This window comes from Octopus bimaculoides, chromosome 7, assembly GCF_046866305.1.
Source record: "Octopus bimaculoides isolate indiv1 chromosome 7, ASM4686630v1, whole genome shotgun sequence".
Taxonomy (NCBI): Eukaryota; Metazoa; Mollusca; class Cephalopoda; order Octopoda; family Octopodidae; genus Octopus; species Octopus bimaculoides.
Genome location: NC_142934.1, coordinates 15089458 through 15106957, shown reverse-complemented (window position 1 = coordinate 15106957; position 17500 = coordinate 15089458). Strand labels below are relative to the sequence as shown.

Below are 17500 nucleotides of genomic sequence, written 5' to 3'. Positions count from 1 at the left end.
ATTAATTAATTTTTTTTTCCTACTGATATATTTCTGGTTGATCTGAACTGTTTCTGCAAGTGACAGCATAGCCATTTTTTTCACTTCTATATCCACGGATATTACGTCATCAGATGCATAGACTGCTTGCTTAATGACGTTTACATGTCAAATTGATATATAGTCATTCTTTATTGATACCCCGTTGGGCAGCTGTATTGGATATAAAGCTACTACGTGTGGCATATTAATGAATTTATTCATTTGTTCATAGTTTTTGCGTATGTGTGTGGGAGGGTCTATATTTCTCTATGACAATTCATAGTCTTTTTCGTGACTGCTATCTCGTTTATGTATTTATAGTTACGCATACACACATATACACTCAAGGTATCTATTGATATGTAAATGCTGCATATATGTGTACACATATATGCATACTTTATATGCATGAGTATATATTTATATCTATCTATCTATCTGTCTGTCTGTCTGTCTGTCTGTCTGTCTGTCTGTCTGTCTGCCTGTCTGCCTGTCTGTCTGTCTGTCTATATGCCGGTCGGTTTGTCTGTCTGTATTTCTGTCTGTGTGTCTGCCGTCTGTCTGCTTTCTGTCCGTCTGTCACGTGCGCGCACACACACAAATTTATATATACATACATACTCATACACACACACACACACTCATATGTATAAGTAAATATATAATTTTGGTCGTTAATGTTACTACTGCTGACTTTAGCTATTGCGTTTTAGAGACCACTCACATTTAACATGCGAATGCCATGTCTAGGTGGCTACTCAAGAACGACTATGGTATATCAGCTGTTGACTATAAGGGTTTCATAGATTCAGACAGAATGTTGTGCAAAAGGAATGGCCTCCGATGACGGCAGACGGGCAATATTTCAGGCCTCTTTTTCAGCAATATTACCAGATTTTTTCCAGGATCTAAAATATCTTAGTTTAAAATAGCTTACAATTCCGTGCTCCCTTGTACGTGGCGTACATATGACGTTCCAGATTATTGAGGTAGGTTCAGGTCTGAGATCCCTCTGTGTAGGGGAGGAGTGGTAGGTGAGGGTAAACGGGCAACGGCAGGGCAGGGTGGGGCGGGGAGTGAGAGCAGAGGCACGGTCCACGGGGGTTTTGAAATTTCTTGAATTTTACCATTATTGAATCCTGCTACTTTATAAAATTATGGCTATGGCAATGCCGACGCACATAGAAGCCAGTAATGCTTTCATACTATTCCCCATGTCACCCACTGATTATGGTAAGATGTGTATATATAATATTATATCGACATTTTTGCTAGATACAGAGATGCTTGTTCAGAGAAGAGGTATGGCATAAGTTGATACTAGATTTAATCCTGTGTAAAATTCCTCTTAAGAAGCTTTTTCTTACATATTTATCACCCAGTCGTTGAATTTTTCTGTATTTCCTTGTGCTTTTTGCTAAGCTTCCGAACAATGAAACATTCTCGTCATATTCTTGAATCTTATCTTCTTATCATTGATATTATAAATAAATTTAATCCTTAATCTTTAGTTCTGAATAAGGCGGTGAGTTGACAGAATCGTTAGCGCGTCTGAAGAAATGCTTAGCAGCATTTCTTCCGGCTCTTTATGTTTTGTGTTCAAATCTCGCCGAAGTTATCTTCGCCTTTATTCCTTTCGGGGTCGATAAAGTAAGTACTAGTTGAGCACTGGGGGTGGTGTGGAATGGAGTAGTGGTGGTGATTTTATCCAGTTGCCCTTTCCCCCTTAAAAGCACTGGCCTTGTGCCAAAATTTGATACCATTAATCTTTGAGCGTGAATGTTGAGCACTTTCAAGTGTATAGAAATGGTTTCTATAGATTCTAATGGTTTTCAAAATTGCCATAACAGGTGCATGCATCGACTGTTGTGTGTGTGTGTGTGTGTGTGTGTGTGTGTGTGTGTGTGTATGTGTGTGTGTGTGTTAATGTATACTGAATGCTGTTGATTATTATGTAAGTTCTCAATGATCCAAACCAATCTGAAGGCTTTGTACTTTTCCTCTTCATTTACGCCTAAAATTAGCCTTCATTTCTTAATTGCAATCCTACTCCATTCAGTTCCGCTGATGGGACACTTCAGTAATTCCTTATCGTAAATCAGAAACCTTCTTTCCCATACAATTAGTTACCGTTCCATACAGTTCTCTATCATTATCCGCCAGATAATATCACTGGTCAACCAATGATGAAGTCCTCTAAACACGGAAGACCAAGTAATTGGATGTGTTTAGCATACGACGCAGCGAGTGAAATCAATGTTTATCCCGAGGCTTATGCAGTCGTGTGTTGTGTGTATTTAAATATCACACAGCTATATATTTGACAATGTGTTCTTAAGTTTTGTGTATAAATATTTTCATAGTGTTATTCAACGGAACGGTTAAGAAATTCACTTTTCAATCACGAAAGCCTAAGTTCGTTTCTCTTGCATTACACTTTAAACTAACATATTTCACCCTAGTTTCAGCTTGACCTAAGTGTTGGCTAGAAATTGGGTAAATGGAAACGGCGCGGAAGCTTTCCGATATTCTGTACATGTAACTAAATGGAATATAATTTTGTGTGTACCTGAGATATCCCAGAAACAGCTGCCAGAGACTAATTTTTACCATTCGTTATGTAGCTAAATTAAATTAAATCAAATTGAATGTCCTTGTCAAGTCTTGCCTAATTATTCACCTTTCCTCACTACTTTAACCTAAATATGATAATTGGAATGATAATTGAATGAAATTTCACTGAAGGACTTATTTTTTGTAAGCCTAGTACTTATTCTATCGGCCTCTTTTGCCGAACCGCTAGGTCACGGGAACGTGAACACACGAATATTGGTTGTCAAGCGATGGTGAGAGGACACACACACACACACACACACATACACACACGCGCACACACACACACACACACACACACACACACACACACACACACACACACACACACACACACATATATATACGACGGACTTCTTTTAAAGGTGTCACGCAGTGGGACTGAAACCGGAACCATGTGGTTGGTAAGCAAGCTACTTACCGCACTGCCACTCCTGCGTTGAAAAAAAAATCTGCTGAAGTTTATTTGCTATTTCTAGCAGGTCGGGCAACCACATACAGGACTTCTCTTTCGCCTGCAATGCAATGGCTGAAATATAACGCTAGAGAAATCCTTGCCGATCGGTAGGATGTTTCTCAGCCTTCCCGGGTCGATAAACTAAGCAGCTACTCAAGTACTACAATCGATATAACCAACTATAGCCAACCCTAATTTTAAGGCCTTAGCTTATAGAAGAAATCAATATTATAGAAGTTAAGAAGGTTTGCAAGTAGCAATAAGTACATATCAGATGTACATAATTGGTAATAGCGTAGAATAGATTTTCTGAATTGCATTCGAGTATTTCGTATAAACTGCGTAATCCAAAATAGTCTTTTAGAATTTTGAATAAGGAAGGTTTTAATTATATTCGTGTTAGTTTTTAGATTCACAATCATTCTGGCTTCCCCCTTCCTATTTCTTTCTCTCTCTCTCCTTCTTCCTTTCTCTCTCCCTCCCTCTTTGTCTCTCTCTCTCTCTCTCTCGCTCTCTCGAACCTGTCTTTATCTATCTATCTATCTATCTATCTATCTATCTATCTATCTATCTATCTATCTATCTATCTATCTATCTATCTATCTGTATGTATGTATTCTTCTCTTCTTTGTAATTTTACTTACTTCACTCTTTAGACTGTGACCATGCTGGGGCAGCACCTTCAAAAGTTTTAGTCGAACAAATTGACTCCTGTACTTACTTTTTTTAAACCTGCTTATTCTATCGGTTCACTTTTGCCGAACCTCTAAGTTAGGGAGACATAAATGACCAACCGCTTGTCAAGCGGTCGTGTGGGGCAAACATACACACACACACGCACACACTTACAATATATATATATTCCTCCCTGTGCCTGTGAAATCTTATATCCCTGCCATAAGGTTTTATTTCCACATACGCCAGCTTAATTTAATTTGTCCTTAGTCGAAAGACACCTGTTGTTATATCCTGCTATTATTTTTATTGTATTTGTGTAACAATGTTCGTTTTTTTCTGTCCTTGTTTCTGTATACATTCGCTGCTTTCTTCTAAGGAATCTAATGCTCTTAGCTTAGTTTTTCCTTGGGGCTGGCCAGATTGGAGCAATATCGAGAATAACCAGCCGAAATTACAAAGATAACCTGCATCTCGACTGAGGAAAGAAAACTCCGAATGATCTGTCCGTGTTTTCTTTGTATCATCTATCTGGATGTTTTGTTGTCTCTTTCTTGTATCACCTAACTGTCTGGATGTTTTGCGTTCTTGTCCCATTTTGTATTATATATATATATATATATATACGACAAACTTCTTTCAGTTCTCGTCTACCATAGGCTTTGGTCGGTCCTCTGGGACTATAGTAGAAGACACTTGCTCAAGGTGCCATGCAGTGGGACTGAACACGAAACCACATGGTTGGGAAACAAACTTCTTACCACATAGCTTCGTTTGCGCCTATATATACGCACATACACACATACGTATACACAAAAACATTAATATTTGTAAGGAATTTTAAAGAATAATGACTAACACTTGAATAGCTAATTGATGAAGATACCAGGATTCACTGACCAAAGTAGGTCAAATCCATAAAATCCAATTCAACTGAGATGACTTATTCATAATATTACAAATGGCGCAAAGCAGCGAGCTGGCAGAATCGTTACCGCACCGGACACAATGCTTAGAGGCAGTTTTTTCGACTTTATGCCGACAAATTCTGCCGAGGTCGACTTTGCTTTTCGGGGTCGATAAAATAAGTTCGATTTGAGCACTGCAGTCGATACAATCGACTAGCCATCCCCGCTCAAAATTTCAGGCTTAGTGCCTTTAGCAGAAAGAAAAAATATTACGAAGGGTGTAATATTAGGAATTTGTTCAAGTGGAATCAATGCGTTATGTAGAAAAATATAATTCTACAGTTTAATTTGGACAACTTTTCTATTACTGAATAGAAAGGGAATAATCAGATGATGTTGCTATTATAGAATATCTCAATACTAATGTGATTTTCAGGACAGGAGGCTGCAAAATTAATTACCGTTAATTATTTAACGGCAATAATGTGAAAGTTAGTTATAGCTGTACTAAAAACATCATTTGTGTCCTTTTATGTAAATGTAGAGAAAGTAGTTCAGATCGGGCGGTAGAAAACGAATGTGGTTCTAATTTTCCTTGATGCTGTTTTAAGAAATCTGTTATTTAAAGAACTCAAGTTACACCCATTACAGGTCGTACGTTAAAAGAAAAATCCATATCGGTATGAGTGAAGACTAATTTAAAAGTCAATACATTAAGTCCACCTTTGAGAACGAAGGAATAAAATATAGAACTATCCAGTTATGCATGAAGTTTGAAGAAGTATTCTCTCGTTAGTACATAGATTTCATCTTGCCTGACAATGCCCAGTTTGTATTAGAACTCTTAAAAATCATGGTGTCATATTTCACTTTACGCTGGGAATAAGCAGTATGACTTTAAAATTTAAAGACATTTATTATCCCAAGAAATTCCGTTTTGCAGCTCTCGTGTCGTTTGACTCAGAATGGATAGTTCCCGGAGTATATTCCGTCAAGGTGACAAAAGAGACAACTCCAGTTGTTAAATTGAAAAGATATGTCCATCGGCAATATATACAAAGCTATATCTTTAGTTTATCGAACAGCTGTCTTAGTCCGCAGAGATAAAAACCTTTTAAATAATATATCATAATTTGCGAAGGCAATTTCAGAAGCCAGTACTTAAATTAGAAGTAGACGTGAAGACTAAAGGAATACCACATCAGCATAAGCAGTCTCTCTACTCTCCTACACTTGAGTACTGCAACACTGAACATGTGATAGTTGGAGAGAGAGAAAGAGAAAGAGAGAGAGAGAGAGAGAGAGAGAGAGATACACAAGCATTCAGAAAGTAACCGTTTTCAGCTGAATGAAGCACCGTAAACTGAAATGCCTTTCACAAGAGCATAACGCACTGCTCGGTTCAGAAATCAAACCCACAACATTATGATCGCGAACACTTTGACCACTCAGTATCTAAGAGAGACAACTGCTGTGACGATAACGACATCTGAAGCAGAAACAAGCGTATGCAGCTATCTTCTTGCCTGTTGGCAATCAGACTGTTTTTTTTCCTTAATGTTATACCAATTTCAGGAAACTCTTCATAAAATCAATAAATCATCCGAATCCCCTGTTGGGTGTCCATATTTTGTCTTCTTACTACAAACACATGCGAATCGTTAGGAATCAATGTGCCTCACATCCTCCCTGTAAATGCATGGAACTGAGCAAATACTGGGAAATTAATATGCTTAAATTTTATTTTAATAAATGTATTCGGGAAGAAATATGGTAGCAAAATGGACGAAATGCAAAAAAATACCAGTTGGGATTTGAACCTAGACGGACGAAACGGAATACTAAAAAAAGAAGCAATGTTTTTCCTTTGGGCGTCTTGCGTGCCTGATATGTAGCGTACTTTATTTAAAATATGATCAATAAGATAGTTGATAAAATAATGAAATATATTTAAAAACAGACTTATATAACAGTGAAAACATATTCTGTAAATTACATATTATACGACAACCTAGGACGAGAATGAATAGAAGGACATCAATTTCCCAATGAACATCGATAGAAAAACGTTACGGTAAGCTATTATTACACTACCTTGGGTTACATCAATCACAGCTATTTTAGAATCCAGAAGTTAATTCGTCGGGAAGAAGAAAAAAAAGACACTCAGAACGAAAGCCATCGCCTAAAAGACATCTCCTGACACAGCACATTATCGCGCTCGTTAAACAAAAGCTATCCTAGGTTGTGGTTGTAATGACATACATTGACGAACATAAATCAGCTTAATCGATATCTTCATCCCCTGAATGTAAACAGGGAGCGGAAGTGTGAGGGGTATATCGAAGATTCAGGATCCCATACTGCCTTCATTTTATAGTTGACTCACACATACATATGACGGAAAGAGAGACACGAAGTTTAGAAGTGCAAATGACTGTTGTTAAATCAAACAATACATGATAGGAAGACCTTGTTGTTTGGCTCAGATCGGTACTTTCTAAACAAATCTCTGCTCAAAGGCGTTCTAACCATGACCATCTTCTCTTTATATTGGGAACTGTGCATCTAGGATTACATTATTTAATGTCTCTTTCTATTCAAGAAGGGATAGTGAAAATTGAGGGATACCTAGCTGATATTTCGAGCTGATCGAACGATCCCTTGAAAGGTTTAACGTTGATTCCTTGGAAATGGTGTGCTTTTATTGTTATTGTTTAGTTCCACGTCCACGTGAATGCTATGATCAAAAGCGTTCTTGCCATGGCCATCCCAGGTTTTCATATATCAAGTACAACATTCTCTAACATGTCTTTCTCTCTCCAAGAAGTATCGTGCGATATAACATAGATTTGGTTGCTATATCGTGTATAAGTGAGCAACCAAGTAGAGCTTCCCTCATGTGTTCGAATAATGCAGGATTATATATTCAACCAGATACGACAGCAGTTCCACGTTTAATGTAGTATTATTGTTTGATATGCATACATATATCATACTATTTTAATGTAGGGGTAGCATTATCGTGTGGTATACACATGTATGGTATACTATTGTAGCGATTGTTGCTCTGGAGATATATAACACACAGACACACTCACAAACACACACAGACATACACACACACGCATCATAATATTATTTCGTGTTCACTTCTAGATAAATTCAGTGATATACATACAGATACGACAATATATTATTTATTATAGCTATTTGATAAAACAATTTGGGAAGATACCGTCGTAGTTACGAGTTTTCCATGGGCTAATCACTGGTTCGCTGCGTATCTGTCAGGCGGAGTGTTAAAGGGGTATCTAAATCGATACAGAAGTAATATATCCCAGGTTTCATTCGTAAAGCATTATTGTATTTATAAATGTACACACACACACACACAACACATACACACACAAGCACACACACTTCTGTGTGTGTTCGTGTGTGTGAGTGATTGTTTGTAAGTGTTTGTCCTCAGCGCCTCTTGACAATCGGCGTTGATGTGCCTTTAAAGACATTGCCGTGTCTTTAGCAGCTCAGCAAAAGTCACTGATAGATCAAGTACTAGACTTGAAACAAGATTTCTCCGACTAAACGATTGAAGGCGGTGTTCCAGAATGGCCGGAATCCAATGACTGAAACAAGTAAGATGTAATAGACATTGGTTTTGCTTTCATACAATCTGGTGAGAGTGACATAAGGATTGCATTTCTGATTTACCTTTGATGTCCGTCCCTCCTACTGATTCAAAGTGGTATTACGTACGAATAAATACACACGACTATTCCATCAAGCGCCTATACGAAACCAATATACTTTTACTAAAATGCTATATGCACATTTATCTATCATCATTGGTCTTCGTACATAAATAAAGGTTCCTTTATAGAAATATCATTATGTGCTATGTTTCAAAGTATTCCTACTTTGTTATATAATATTTTTCTGTATTTTCTGTTTTTGTGTGTTTTCTGCGCGTTTTTTGTTTTGTTTATTTACAATAAGATGTGTGTGTGTGTGTGGGGGGGGGGGGGGTTTAAATGTCAACAAAATAATATTCAAATAATATTATATAGAGTTTCTTTGATTTTTGCCTAAACTGGGTGAAGAAATTGAAGCAACTGACGGCTCGCATGTTTTTACGAAGCGATTTTGAAAAAAAAAAAAAAAAAAAAAAAATCACGTGGTACTAATCCAGAAACGAGAGCAATGTGGAGAACCTTGCATCTTGGGTATTAACATAATAATAATAATAATAATAATAATAATAATAATAATAATAATAATAATAACAATGATAATAATAATAATAATAATAATAATAATAATAATAATAATAATAACAATGATAATAATAATAATAATAATAATAATAATAATAATATGATAATAATAATAATAAGGATAATAATAATAATAATAATAATAATAATAATGATAATAATAATAATAATAATAATGATAATAATAATAATAATAATAATAGTAAGAAGAAGAAGAAAGAATCCTTTCTACTGAAGGCAAAAGGCCTGAAAATCGGTGGGGAAGAGACTAGTCGATTAGAACCAACCTGGTTTTTAACTGGTACTTATTTTATCGACCCCGAAGGGTTGAAAGGCAGAGTCAACTTCGGCAGAAGTTGAACTCCGAACCTAAAGGCGGACGTTAGGCTGTTAAGCATTTTGTCCAGCGTGCTAACGGTTCTGCCAACTACCTGCCTTACTACCATTGTTAATAGTAATAATAATAATAATAATAATAATGATAATAATACTGATGGTGATGTTGATGATGATGATGATGAGTTTTAGCTTCAGCAGAGATCCACAAATCTAATAAATAGGAGAGCTGAATGAATCGTTTCGTTTCATTTTAAATTTCTGCACATTTATTTTAACGATCTGGCAAAGATGAAAGACAACGTCGACCTTGGCAGGCAATTGTGTTACGCACATTAGTATGTATGTATGTATGTATGTATGTATGTATGTATGTATGTATGTATGTATGTATGTATGTATGTATGTATGTATGCATGCATGCATGCATATATATATATATATATATATATATATATATATATGTATGTATAAATATATATACACACGCACATATATATATACATAGACACACATACATACATACATATATATATATATATACACACACACATATATTTACATACGTATAAATATATGTCTGCATGTATGTATATATATATATGTGTGTGAGTATGTGAATGTGTGTGTGTGTGTAAGCATGTATGTATATATATGCATATGTATGTGTACATACATTGATCTCTATAATACATATACTTAGATCTATCTATCTATCTATCTATCTATCTATCTATCTATCTATCTATCTATCTATCTATCTATCTATCTATCTGTATATCTATCTATCCATATAGGAGGGGATGCTGAAAAATTCTGATCTCTGGGTAAAAGAAAAATACAGGAGGATCAGTTAATTATGATTTTATTCAACATATTCCCCTCTCAGACTCACACACTTATTGCAGCGGTCCTACAGATTTTGCAAGTCCTGTAAAAGAGCTGAGGAGTTTGGGCCTCCAACCAGGTCTTTGGCGACACCCTTAAAGCCAGTAACCTTTTAGCAGTATGTATGTACGTATGTATGTATGTGTATATATATATATATATATATATATATATATATATATATATACAGAGAGAGAGAGAGATAGAGAGAGAGAGATAGAGAGAGAGAGATAGAGAGAGAGAGAGAGAGAGAGAAAGATAGATATCAACATGTGAGTGCTTGCATATGCGTATGTGTGTACATGCAGACACACACACACAAACATGCATCATGTTCCCGTTGACTAATGCCGCTCCATTTGAGGTTGATATTTCGGGTATCCTTGTACTTCAGTGTAGCCCTTCCTTGTTTGGCTGAGCCTTGCGTCAGCTCGCCGTGCAACAGCTGTCTGCGGACATGGCTGTCAGTCATTCTGATGACGTGACCAGTCCAGCGTAACGGAGTCTTCAGCAACATTAAGTCAGTGCTTGTTAAACCATTTCTGTCCAACACTTCTTGGTTTGTCACTCTGTTCTGCAAGCGAATACCCCATGATCCTGCGTAGTGCCCGAGTGTGAAACCGTTCCAGCTGATTCAAGTGTCGGCAGTATGGGATCCGTATTTCACATCCACAGAATATTTAGGAATACATACAGCCTTGTAGACCTTGGCCTTTGTAGACAGTCAAATGACATTCTTCAGGAAGATTTTCACTTCCAGTTTTCTAATTGCTTGGCTGACCTTGTGGATTCAGGATGATATTTCGCGGTATTAGTCCCCGCGAATTTGAAACCTCTGCCGTAGACTGTTCGATGTGGAGGGCTCTCACCTCACGAGCATCAGTTGCCTTCGCATATGAACGACGGCAGCATCACGCTGCTACAAACAACAGATATTACAGGGCAGCGTCCGCCTCAATCCAGCCAACGGACTATCCTGGTTACAGAAGTGGATGCCTGTGCGCGCCAGGCTTTATATTTCTAACAGATCTTGAAATCACATATAGAGTTTAACACTTTGACTTAACAAGATAGAAAGATAGATAGCTAGATAGATAGATAGGTTTCTTTATTAGCCACACAGGGCTCAACATAGAGGGGACAAAATACAAATGTAGAGTTTTTCTTTTCGAGGGGGGCGAAAACAAAGCAGAAAAAAAAACAAAAGTGGGGACAACGATGAAAAAAACAATACATCGCAAAACGTTTGGGGTATTTACACAAAATACGAAATAATATAAAAAATTCCCAATAAATGGGGAGGTTATCCGTGGAAAGAAAAACCTACGAAAAGACCACGGTAACCTCGGTCCTTAGTGTCACAGTTTGTTAAATAAAATTCCTTTTATTTATGCAAGAAACGTAAGTAAATCTCTGTTTACAAAATTTTAAAACGTTTTATAGAATCATGGTCAAGGTGGCTTCGTCAATTATACGTACCATTCTTGCTACATGTATCCATCTTTTTTCGAATAGATAGATAGATAGATAGATAGATAGATAGATGAAGCGAATTGGTAGATAAATGGACAGGTCGATAGATAAGGTACATAGATAGGTATAGGTCGATATATGAAAGATCTAGATAAATAGATTGATATATATATATATATTGAAAGAATAGAAGTTGATAAATATAGAATTGGTATGTTACTAACAACGTTGCAGTTGTATTAACCAACAGCAATAATACTACAGACATTTTTGGTATAAAGAGAAGTAATACTCTTCAAATGAAATAATCAAATATTTTATAACATAAGCGTAGATTGCATTGAAAACAGCTGAAAATCGATAATGTCATAGAACTGATGAAGCATCGAGCTGCCCGAATATTGATTAAATCATTATTGAACGTGAAATGGACAAAACTACGATGAGACGACAGCGCGGGCTTGAAGGAAGAAGAAGGAAGAGGAGGAGAAAGGTGAGGAAGGAAAGGAAGAAAGCAGAGCAAAGTGTTGTAGGTCCCACTGACGTGAATGACACGCAAACACACACACGCACACAAACATACACACACAAATAATTTTATAAACGATGTCTGCATCCATACATATATACATACATATGTCTGTGTGTATCTATCTATCTATCTATCTATCTATCTATCTATCTATCTATCTATCTATCTATCTATCTATCTATCTAATATAGTACAATGATACCATGCAGTACGAGTTTAATTTGTTCCATGACCGACCTCGTTTTACGATATACTCGTTTTACGATATACTCGTTTTACGATATACTCGTTTTACGATATACTCGTTTTACGATATACTCGTTTTACGATATACTCGTTTTATGATTTACTCGTTTTACAAATCAATTTTCCCCATTGAAATTAATTAAGATATAATTAATCCGTTCCAGCCCCCGCCAAAAAAAAAAAAAAAAACACTCAGAAGTAATTTTTATGAGTTTTAAAACAGAAAAGATGCAGTTAGAAGGAAAATGACAATTATAAAAACATAATAAAAGAGAATGCAAAAGAAATATGTAAATTGGCTTTATTAGTTTAATTACCTGAAAGATGGGACGAATTGTGCGAGAGGAAGACGATGGAACAGAGAAGAAGAGGTTTATTGTTCGGAAGGAGAATCATCCAGTAAAACTTCAGGAAGAATAATTTCTGGCGTTTTCTCTCTCACTTCGCTTAATTTAAGCTTTTTGGACCCACTTTCTTCACTTATCCACTTGCAGGTCGTTTCATTACTGTTTCGCAAAATTACATACGGCGCGCGCGAGAATACAGACACTAATATATATGCGTATATTCATATATATATACATATATACACACATCCATCTACCGCTATGAATATATACATACATAAATATACATGTATAACTATGCATATATGCATACATGTATATTAAGTAGCATATATGTATTGTGTGTGTGCATGTGTGTGTGTGTGTGTGTGCGTGCGTGTGTGTGTGTGTGTGTATGTGTGTGTGTGTGTGTGTGTGTGTGTGTGTGTGTCTGTGTGTAGTTCAAATGTACAGAAAACAAATGACGAAGACAGGCGAAGGAATAGCAAGCAGCTGTATTAGTTTGACGTTCGGGCAGAATGGAAAATTCTTTGACGTTTCGGGCCCACGCTCTTCGACAGAAAGGGATGCGGGGATAAAAATGGAGAGAGAACGAAAAAAAAAAAAAAAAAAAAAACGGAGAGAGAAGAAAATGTATAGGGGTTATATATATATTTACCTATCAACTTATATGAATGTATGTATGTGTGTGCACGTGTGTATACGAATTTATATTCTTTTGTATTTAGGTTATGAAATTAGATCCGCGATAGTGTTTTCGACAGCTTAATATCAAGAGAGAATCATCTGTTTTAGTTGTTATTGAATAATTCACCGGTATTCACTGACCACTACTCGCAGTGACCGATAACAATTGTTGAAGCCTGTTAACTAAAATACAAAGGAATACGGTCATTGTCGCAATAACATTTACATAGTTGCAAGATGTTGACGGCTGAAGGTGAATGACTTCTTGTAACAATGAAAACAAAATAGGTACAGGCATAACTGTGTGGTTAAGAAGTTCGATGTGCAAACGTTTTCGGGCTCATTCTCAATGCACAGCACCTTGGGCAAGTGTTTACTACTATAGCACCGGGCAGACCAATACCTTGTGAATGAATTTGGTAGACAGAAACTAGAAACTCGTCGTGTATGAATATATGTATGTATGTATGTATGTATGTATGTATGTATGTATTCCTGTGTATGTAATATATATATGTATGCATATATGTATGTATGTATGTATGTATGTATGTATGTATTCCTGTGTATGTAATATATATATGTATGTATATATGTATGTATGTATGTATGACACGCAAAGGTATATGGAGCCCAGTTACAACAACAGCCAGCTATTGCCAGTGAAGGTTTTGGATGCCAACTCTGTGCAAGACATTGTAGATCTTTGGCTGGGCTAAAAAGTCACATTCGATCACAGCACCGTTAAGTTAAGCTTCGTGCAATGGCCATACTCGATAACGAGGGGGCAGCCATCATCATCATGTATGTATGTATGTATGTATGTATGTATGTATGTATGTATGTATGTATGTATGTACGAAACAACGCACGAAATCACATAAGCAATCTTTATGTTCGTCGCACGCACACGCTTATGCCTTAATACATTCAGTGAAGCTTTACATCGACTGCTATTTCCATCAAACATTGGTGCCTTGTTGTGACATTATTTCCTATTTATAATTCTACCTTTACGGTGCTTTAGTTGAAAGTCATGCGTATAGACACACTCAACCACGTACGCACAAAGAAGCAGAAGTATGCACACAAACATACACATACGTACATACACAAACGCGCGCACGCGTGCACACACACACACAGATACACACACAAACACATAAATCCATAGAAGAAGAATACATTCGTACGCAAGCACACGCACACACTGGCATGTACACAAATACACGCAACAAAGTCTCAAGCAGACAAACGCAGCCATCGTAACTGACTAAGTCAAAAGTCAATTGGGAAGGTTGAAAGTCACAATGAAAGAGCTCTGACAAACGAAAGAACAAACAAACAAACGACTTACAATTTAACCATATTAAACAAATAATCGATTAGTTAGTTGTATATTTAATCAATTGATTAATAATAAAGGAGTGAAGTTAAAGCAGCGTGTGTTAATAATGTTGGCATAAAGACTCTCCTCAGACATATGTATATACATATATATACATACACACATGCATATATAAAGATACATTACATACATATATACATACATACATATATATATATACATACATATATATATATACATATATGTATATACGTATATATATATATATATATATATATATATATATACATATATATATATACATACATATATATACATATATATACATGTATATATATACATATACACACACACACACACATATATATATATATACATACACACACACATATATAGATAAATACATATATATATACACACATATATATATATATACATATATATATACATACATACAAACACACATATATATATACATAAATACATATACATATATACATATATATATATATATATATATATATATATATATATATATATATATATACATATATATATATATATATATATATATATATATATATATATATATATATATATATATATATATATATATATATATATATATATATATATATATGATGTTTAGTTTCTATTTATGATCAAACGAAACGCCCTTCCCCCCATATATATATATATATATATATATATATATATATATATATATTTATCTTTTTGATCTAGCGCAATATGAATGTTGCACATATAGGATTAAAATCTCTTTGACGTGCTGGTCCATAAAACTATGTAACTATATGTTAATTAAAACATAGTTTAGTAAATATAATAATTAATAATTCTTAACTATGCAGATAATGATCTTGTTCAATTCTCACATTTCGTAATTACTGCAGTAATAATTAACCCAATTTGACCTATGTGCAACTGAAAGTTTAGCATTCAATGCCACAAATATATATAACCTATACACATCTATGCATTATAAGAATGGGTATTAGCCAATTAGATGCATTTATCAATATATGTATGTGTGTATATATATATATATATATATATATATATATATATATATATATATATATATATATATATATATATATAGATAGATAGATATTACACATACACATATACACTTATATATATATATATATATATATATATACATACATCTTTTGTTATATTTCTGCTGCTTTTAAATAAAGCATATTACTCTACCTCTGGTATTTGAGTACTCTTTTTGCCACCGTGTTTCACATTTATGTGCTTACTCCGGTATGTATATATTTATATATATATATACATAAACATACATATATACATACATACGTACATACACACATACAGATTCACACACATGCATACATACATTCATACATTCATACATACATGCATACATACATACACACACGAACATATATATATATTTATAAACACACAGACGCACACACATATATCACATAAGTGTGTAGTTAACATTGTTTAATTTAGAAATCATCCTACAGACATATTTGTATACGTGTACATGTCTGCTTATTTATTTAGTGAATAAATTTTATGCATATTCTTGAATACTTCAGTGAGCGCATATATGTTATATGAATAACCAGAAGTGTACATTACAGAATGCATTGTAGTATGATATAACACGAATGAATGTGAGATATGCAAGATCTACCAAGCCAAGAGGAATTGAAGGAGAATGTGTGAGCATAACTGCACACCAAAGCCAAACCTGGTAGGATGCAGTGGAAGGTTGGCACAAAGTACCCTACATCTCTTGGCGTAGAAGGATCTATACTTACATTGAATATTGGAATATCGTCGCGTAAAGTGACCAAGCTAACAAGGGGAAGCGTCATTTTGATAAGTAATTTTGATATTACATTGCATGATGGGACTAAAATAATTCCATCGTTGTAGGTTCAATGTGGACCTTACATTAAAAACGCTGTCGACTAACCACTATCTTTTATATTTAGTCTGAGAGAATGAGGGAGTCTCTAAGCCATTCTCTGATCTGCTAGACATCCTGCTATTGTTTAATAACACTGGTAGGATTATTTCTAATTGGTCAAATGATGGTGTATTTATTAGATAACAATGCGTAGAATAATGCAGCCATTGGTATCAGACAATAATGAGATTCTTCCGCACGTTACCTAGTGAACGTCTTAAAAGAGAACAAGAAAACAAGACTACTCAAATTTTACTCGTTGAATACATGAGAGGTTATGTTGAAGGCGCATACGGATGATAGTATTTGCAGAAAGCAAACCTTGAAACATGAAACAGAATATTTTTACCTTATCATTGTTGTGGCTAAATCAAAAATATCCTTATTTCTTTGTGGAGGCGGGTTTCTGCGATGGGCTTTGGTAGACTGCAAAAGAAAAAAAAAATGGAAAAAATCGTGTTTTTTAGATCTTCTAATTATGTAAATAGACAGATGTATATCTGTCTGTCTGTCTACCTCTCTCTCTCTCTCTTTCACACACACTCGCAAACACAAACACACGCAAACACACACACACACACACACACACATATATATATATATATATAACACCTTAGAAGGGTGCCTTATTAGCAATTAGAACTTAAAGGCAAAATTAATCGAGCTGGCAGAAGCGTTTGCACGCCGGGCGAAATGTTTAACGGTCTTTCGTCT

General features: G+C 35.1%; 1 protein-coding gene across 1 annotated transcript in view; it reads right to left on the bottom strand.

Moving 5' to 3' along the window:
• The window catches only part of LOC106867387 (glutamate receptor ionotropic, NMDA 3A), a 556650-nt gene that overhangs the window by 9207 nt on the left and 529943 nt on the right, over positions 1-17500 (bottom strand). The window contains exon 10 of the mRNA XM_089354823.1: positions 17136-17212. Coding sequence (XP_089210949.1) covers positions 17136-17212 — 77 coding nt within the window. The remainder of the gene's footprint in view (positions 1-17135; positions 17213-17500) is intronic.